This window comes from Anneissia japonica, unplaced genomic scaffold, assembly GCF_011630105.1.
Source record: "Anneissia japonica isolate Jap-2015-1 unplaced genomic scaffold, ASM1163010v1 scaffold13_len15016_cov192, whole genome shotgun sequence".
NCBI lineage: Eukaryota > Metazoa > Echinodermata > Crinoidea > Comatulida > Comatulidae > Anneissia > Anneissia japonica.
In genome coordinates, this window is record NW_022748507.1 from 7,024 (window position 1) to 14,086 (window position 7,063).

General features: G+C 35.0%; 1 protein-coding gene across 1 annotated transcript in view; it reads left to right on the plus strand.

Moving 5' to 3' along the window:
- The window catches only part of LOC117120899 (exostosin-2-like), a gene marked incomplete at its 5' end in the record, with an annotated part of 9,187 nt that extends 2,691 nt beyond the window's left edge, over positions 1–6,496 (plus strand). Inside the window, 2 exon segments of the mRNA XM_033265996.1 lie at positions 5,215–5,358; positions 5,895–6,496. Coding sequence (XP_033121887.1) covers positions 5,215–5,358; positions 5,895–6,245 — 495 coding nt within the window.
- Between the last annotated feature and the right edge of the window lie 567 nt (positions 6,497–7,063).

Consider the following 7,063-nt stretch of genomic DNA (forward strand, 5'->3'; position numbering starts at 1 on the left):
AAAAAAAATTGTTACACAATTATTGTTTTGAAAAAGAATATCAAAGAATTGCAATTACAATAATAAAATAAGTTTTTTCGTTGAAATTTCTCAATAATTATGCTGTAAGTTGACGCAAATTGACGTGTACTGACGCAATCCGACATAACTTAACAGGATTTGACCTGAAATGACGCGATTTCATGCGAGTTGACGCAAGTGGACAGCTCATGGTATGATCGCGACGTGCTTCTACCCCGCTGTATCGCGGTGTGTTTTCCGACGACTAGTAGCCTACGAACGTAATAAAACGGTAATTTTCTTAAAATTGCAGAAGATATTTTTGTCGAACTTTTTATATTTGATTCAATACATATTACTTAACTATTGTAGGCCTAAATTTTTTATTATGAAAAGATCGGAACGGAATTCGTTTTCTAGACGTCTTTTGAGCTTCACCCCATGGCCTATATCCACTCAACCTAACCATACTGCTAAATGTATTGCTTTCTAGAAATTTTTTTCAACTGTTAGAAAGTATGTGCATACTCCAAGCACTCTGATCGTTCAGTTTCATTGATTCAGTATTTTGACACTACTAAGTCATCTTCAAAATTATTTATTTAATTTTTTACTCAGTGTCTTGTTTTAATTTTAGCAAGTACCTGGCCTAAGGTTAATAAGCCTCTGAAGGTGGTACAGACTAAAGAGAACAAACTAAGTAATAGATTTTACCCATACGATGAGATCGAGACAGAATGTGTACTGGCCTTGGATGATGACATCCTGATGTTGAATCCAGACGAACTGGAGTTTGGTTATGAGGTAAGACAAATCTCTACTTATTAACTCACTGGCAGACCCAGGGAGTGGGGTGAGGAGTATGTAGGAGTTGATGTTTGTAAAAACAACTTGGGTATACTTTAGGCCTACATCAATAAACTAATTCCAAATATTTGATAATAATTTTTTTGGTACATTTGCATTTGTTTTGGTTTTTCTTCTCTGTTGTTAAGCGCCTTGAGGTTGTGTCAATGTTAGGCGTTATAAATCCAGAATTAATATTACCAGCCTAGACACAGGGTTCCCGGAACGCCGCCCTCAGCGGCGTGTGCGAAGCACAACTTAGAGTCAGAAGTGGAACGTGAATTTCGATATGCTTCGTAGTCAGATTTTTGAGAAAAACTTCAGCTACATGTATTTCTCGACTGAGACGTCAATGGGAGCTGTAATTTGTATGGCAAGAAGATGATGCTACCATTAATTCGTATTAAAGGAATTTACGCCCACAAACCTTGTAGTTATTAATATTTTGGTTATAATACAGTAGAAAATTTTTATTTTTTGGTGATGTCACACTCGCGCTATAGTTAGTATGCATACGTCATAAGCTAGATTACTTCACCTTTTCCTGGTAAGGCTTTTTTCATGGATAAACACTATTGTAAATTTTACATTTTGTTACACCATGTAATTCAGCTTATATGCTGCGAATTGGTTAGTTAAAATAAAAGATAAAGATAAAAGATAAACAAACACCGTACCACTGCTTTGCACATAAATGCCTTGCCAAGCTAGGGCTACAAGAGCCGCATAGTTAGCATATAATACTTAAACAACTTGGTACGTCTGCAACTGAATTATTCTTAGGCCCTAGTTAATTTTGTTTTCTTATTTTAATTTATTTCTTTTGAAAGTGTACTTTCTATCGCATATAATTGCACTAGGCCTAGGCCTAGTCATATTATGCTTCATCGTCCCCCGCTATACACAGTACATCAATAGGCTAGCGCCCCCCCCCCCCACACGCTACAGTACAGACATTTGCTAAGCAACAGAACGTGATTGCACATTTCTTCACAGTTGTTCATGTAAATTTGCATATTGTTAGCTAAATTAACCAGCTGCATGTATTCCTTTGTGAAAATGAGTATCGCAGCGTACCGGTAATCATTTTCACAAAGCATTTGCATCCCCTCTTGGAAAGAGGGAACTTCAAAATAATTGTCTCCATATCTTCGCTAATTAATCACCGTAATTTAGCTTAATCTTATGCATGGAGGGAGCACTTAAAATGTACAATGATCATTTCACTACCCGACAAACCCTGAACTTTATTCATGCATACATAAATATTTTCATCTTGCTGTACTCCAAAATCATTGCAGAGGTCCCAAGTCTACCGCTACTTGCGGTATTATACCGCTTTTAGCACGATCTACCGCGCTACCATTAGCTTATGTTTTTCTACCGCATGAAAAAAATTCTCTCGTAATTAAAAAAAAATTTGAGTAGGATATTTAATTTTGAATATCAGCTTAGCCTAGGCCTAGATAAAAACATAACTTGTTAAAAAACAATCGTAAACACTCACAAATAAGTTTATTCCACTCCCTACCATCACTGTTTATAATGCATTTGTAATTAATTACGGTAGCTGCTGAAAACACGGAATCACAATACACTTTGTTTATTAAAAAAGTTAATGCGCCTCTGGAAAAGTATACTGTTTGAAAGCATGGAGGTCCATGTTGTTGGTTATGCTGTAATATCTGTGAACGGTGGAATGGCCGATGTTGAAAGATATTTAAAGGTATGTTCACTTCTTTTTAAACAGTTTTATGTGATTGTGATAAAAAATCATACGTTCCATATTCAGTTTTGTGACTTGGAAATGGATGGTTTAGAGGCCTGCACTCGTCGTTACCCTACCTGGCCTAAGCCTAGCCGCCTCCTCGAGCTAGGGCATAGACTAGGTCTAGGCCAACCGTCCTTAAAATACCTTAGGTCTAGACCTCAGTTAAGGTTTTTGAAGTCAAGCTATGTACACCTAGACAAGACTATCGATATTTTAACAAGAATAAAGAAAAAATTAGGTTACATACATTTTGAGATGATATTTTCGTTATTTTTTTATGTTTACAGACTTGTTTGCCATGATTGAACTGCATCCAAATTCCGCTCTTCTCTTAGCAGCAAAGAGACTACTACTACTGTTGAATACAATATTAAACTAACAGATGCCAAAAAAGAACTGTAAATTAATGTAATTAATGATATTGATGTAGTAGGCCTAAGTGTAAATAAATGAATATTGTACAATATTAGACTAGGCCTACTGTACAGATTAGTAAATTCTAGAATTTATGTAATTTCATGGTATTAATTTACATTGTGTAAATAAAAATAAAAGGAAGAGCAAGTTAACAGTGTGTTTGATCATTGAATGTTAAGTATTTGATATTATGAGTAGTTGAGTATTGGCTGCAACGTGACGCGCGTTGTATTTGCAGGCGGCCAAAGGTTCCCGACAAAATCTCCTACGAATGGAGTTCTTTAACTTGGGACCCCTGTCATTGGCGCATGGTAACAACCAACTGGCAGACCATTTCTGGTCACACATTACTCTCCATAACGCAGCACCCCTAGTTCCATGTCCTCTGGGTTGTAGTCCCAATTGAGTTATACCTGATTCCCACATAGGCTGGGCTTAGATCTCTGTCTTGCATCATATACCAAGAATGTCGCAACCCTCAAAATTAACGCCGGCATTCGGCAATGCTGACGAAAAAATCGCTGATGTGAAGATTTTAGGCCTAGCCCAAGTTAACCCAGGCCTACGCTGGTACTAGCAGTACCAGTGGTGGTAGACTCGGCAGGATCACTGTGAACACAATAATTAACTTTATTCTTAATTTAATGACTTTTTGTTGTATTATGAGTAAAATGTGAATAAAATCGAACTGGATTGTGTGTTTCATGCTTTTATATTGTTTTTACATGCATTTTCGGTCTGACATTTTTTTTCCAAGCACACCTCATTCTTCGTGTAAGCATTAAGTCGTGCCTCCTAAACTCTGCCCGCTAATTGGTTAATTTGTTTTGTGGGGTCATGGATGGGCAAACATGTGCTTGGCTGTGATGACGTCAGATTGTCCGAAGTTTCATGGTGCATCGCGGCTTGCAGATAGGAACAAGCTCAGTGTAAATTGATTAATTTTTAATTAAACAGATTTATTAAAACAAATAAGAAACACTCATGGTTTTGTTTTACTGTAAAATCTAAATAAATCTTAAAAATGTAAATTTAATTCTCTACAAATTTGCTCCGTAATTAGCTATTGTACATGCTTTTGAGGAATAAGCTATGCATTTGTAATTTGCACTGATGAATCTAGCACGACATACAACAAATCCGAATTAAGATTTACTTAAAAAATACTGAAGAAAAAGAGAAAGCCATCGTAGAAACTTGCTTTGAGTTCCGTCTTCATTTTAGGTTGATTGCAATCGATTTTTAAAGGATTAGGCCAGAAGGCGATAATGCACTTAATAAACAATGGAAGGGGTAACATTCACTTTATCTAAACATTAACGTTTAGGCCTACTGGTGTGTCGTTTTAATCAATAGATAATCTCTATGGCAACGATATTGGGACTGAGCTAGCAGTACGACGGTTCATTCACAGGGTGCTGTGTGCTAGGCCTGTTAATTAACAGGCAGCAATGATTATTGCATTATTTTTGTCTAGAAATTCTGCTTTCTAGGCATTAGGAATTCGGAGATTCCACTGTATGTCTTTTTTTGTAGTTTCATTTTAATCATCATCATAACATTAACACTGTTTAACATTTTATCAATAATTAGTCGTGAATTTGAACATCAGTACATAGGCTAGGCTTTCCAGCTTAATTGGGTGACTTGAAAAGCCATCCATCACTGCTATAACAGGTCAGCATGGGTTGATTTCATGGCCATAGCTTAAACTAAAAACTGCCGATGTTATAACCGATGTCAATTTTATACCGCCAGCGATTTTACTTTTTTTTTTGCCGACATACTTTTTTCCTAATTTTGAGGGCTGAATGTTGTATCAATTAAATGAATTCATAATGCTGTTTTATTAAAAAAAAACCTAGCTGATACAGTCTGTTAATAGACATGAATGCTGCAAAAATACTGTTCTTGTTTATTAATTGAATGCACAATGTTTGTTAGTCCTTAAATTGTGGTGTTTGGATGATCTGTTTTACAGATTTGTAATTCAGTGTTTCTTATCATGATGCTGTGAACAAAAAACCCTAGCTGATACAGTATGTTAATAGACATAAATGCTGCAAAAATACTGTTCTTGTTTATTAATTGAACACACAATAGCTGTTAGTCCTTAAAAGTGTAGTGTTTGAATGGTGTTTTACAGATTTGTAATTTCGGTATTTCTTACGTTCGTGCAGGTGTGGCGTGAGTTCCCTGATCGATTGGTTGGTTATCCAGGTCGTCTCCATTTATGGGATGAGGGAACCGGCAAATGGAAATATAATTCGGAATGGACTAGCTCCATGTCCATGATTCTCTCTGGTGCTGCTTTCTATCATAAGGTGTGTATCAGAACTTCATTATATTTATCAATAAATAAGTACAGTAGTAAGATTTGAATACTGTAAATATTAAATGAATAAATAAAATAAACAATAGAGACGTGAGGAAAATTATAGTATTATATAATAAATTAAATACATGGTATTTTTAAGGTATTAGAACAAAATAGGAATATCATTACATTCAGTAAATACACTGATAAATATTTCATATTTATTAATAATAAATGATGAATATAATAAAATATGACCAAAATTTTAATATCATCTTGACCTAACTTCAATGGTCAAAACAATGAATAATACAGTCATGTAATTGACAAGTTCTTATAGTAGTTTATAGTTTCTTACAGTAATTTATAGTTTATGTATTATATACAAGTAAATAATTCAAGATCTTCAGGAGGAGAGTGCTCAATACCATAGTAGAACTAGATGATTAACAGAGATGTAAACTTCATACTTTTATTCCACTACAAATTTGTTTTTGTAATAACAAAAATTGTATAACTGTAGTTGATTATTTTGTATTTTAGTTCTTCAACTTCCTGTACACCCATCGAATGCCCTCTGTCATTAAATCTTGGGTTGATGAAAATTTCAACTGTGAAGACATTGCAATGAACTTCCTTATCAGTAATATAACGGGCAAACCACCGATGAAGGTCACCCCTAAGAAGAAATTCAAATGCCCAGAATGCATCAACAACGAAAACCTATCAGCTGATCCAAAGCACATGGAAGCGAGGTCCGAATGCATTTCAGATTTTTCCAAGATTTACGGAATTATGCCATTGAAAAGTGTTGAATATCGAGCTGATCCTGTCCTGCACTTAGACACCTTGCCACAGGAGTTGAAACGATTTAAGGACGTTGGCGATATTTAATGTAATTTAATGCATTATTTTGTACAGATTTTTGTAATATAGTACTATTTATATGAAATATTGATCCTCAATTCAGTAGCATTTTTTATATATTGTAATAGAACTTAATTGTAATACTGTTATTGGAGATCATCTTTGGTATTTGTTGGATAAAATAATGCTGCAGCAGTGGTGTTGTAGCCTGGTGGTTAAGAAGCTTGCTTTCCAATAATTAAGTCATATGAATAAAACAACTCAGTTTATGAATTATTACATGATGTTAAAGTCTGAATATATAACACATTGTGGTCACAGATTGTTTTAAAATAGTGGTGGGCATAAAATGGGTCAGAGGCCAAAGTGAATTTTAGATTTAACACCAAATAAATACAGTATAAAAAAGAGGGCTGTGTTGTAGTAGCAGGCACCACTTCTTTTTACATGTATCCTATTGTACATGTATCCTGCAATACCATAGCATACATTCCTGCAAGCTTTACAATAATGAATGTACTTATTATTCCTCTTCAAATACATAGTAGGTTCAGACCGGAGTCACTTTTTGAACATAATACCCGATTCACACGTAAAGTTAAATTTAACAAAAAGTAACAAATTGTAACCGAGCCATCTCCCGAGTTATTCCTACCGAGATATAAAGCATTCACACGCATTTGTAAGGTAATGCCAAGGTCGTGTAAAATTTATTCCGTGTTTATTCAATGAATCATTTTTTCCCCCTACTGCAATATAGGCGTAGCCTAGTTGAGAACCCCTGTCACAGATGGACGGTTGAACTCATCATTACATTCTTGTGACCCAGCTGAATTAAAATATAC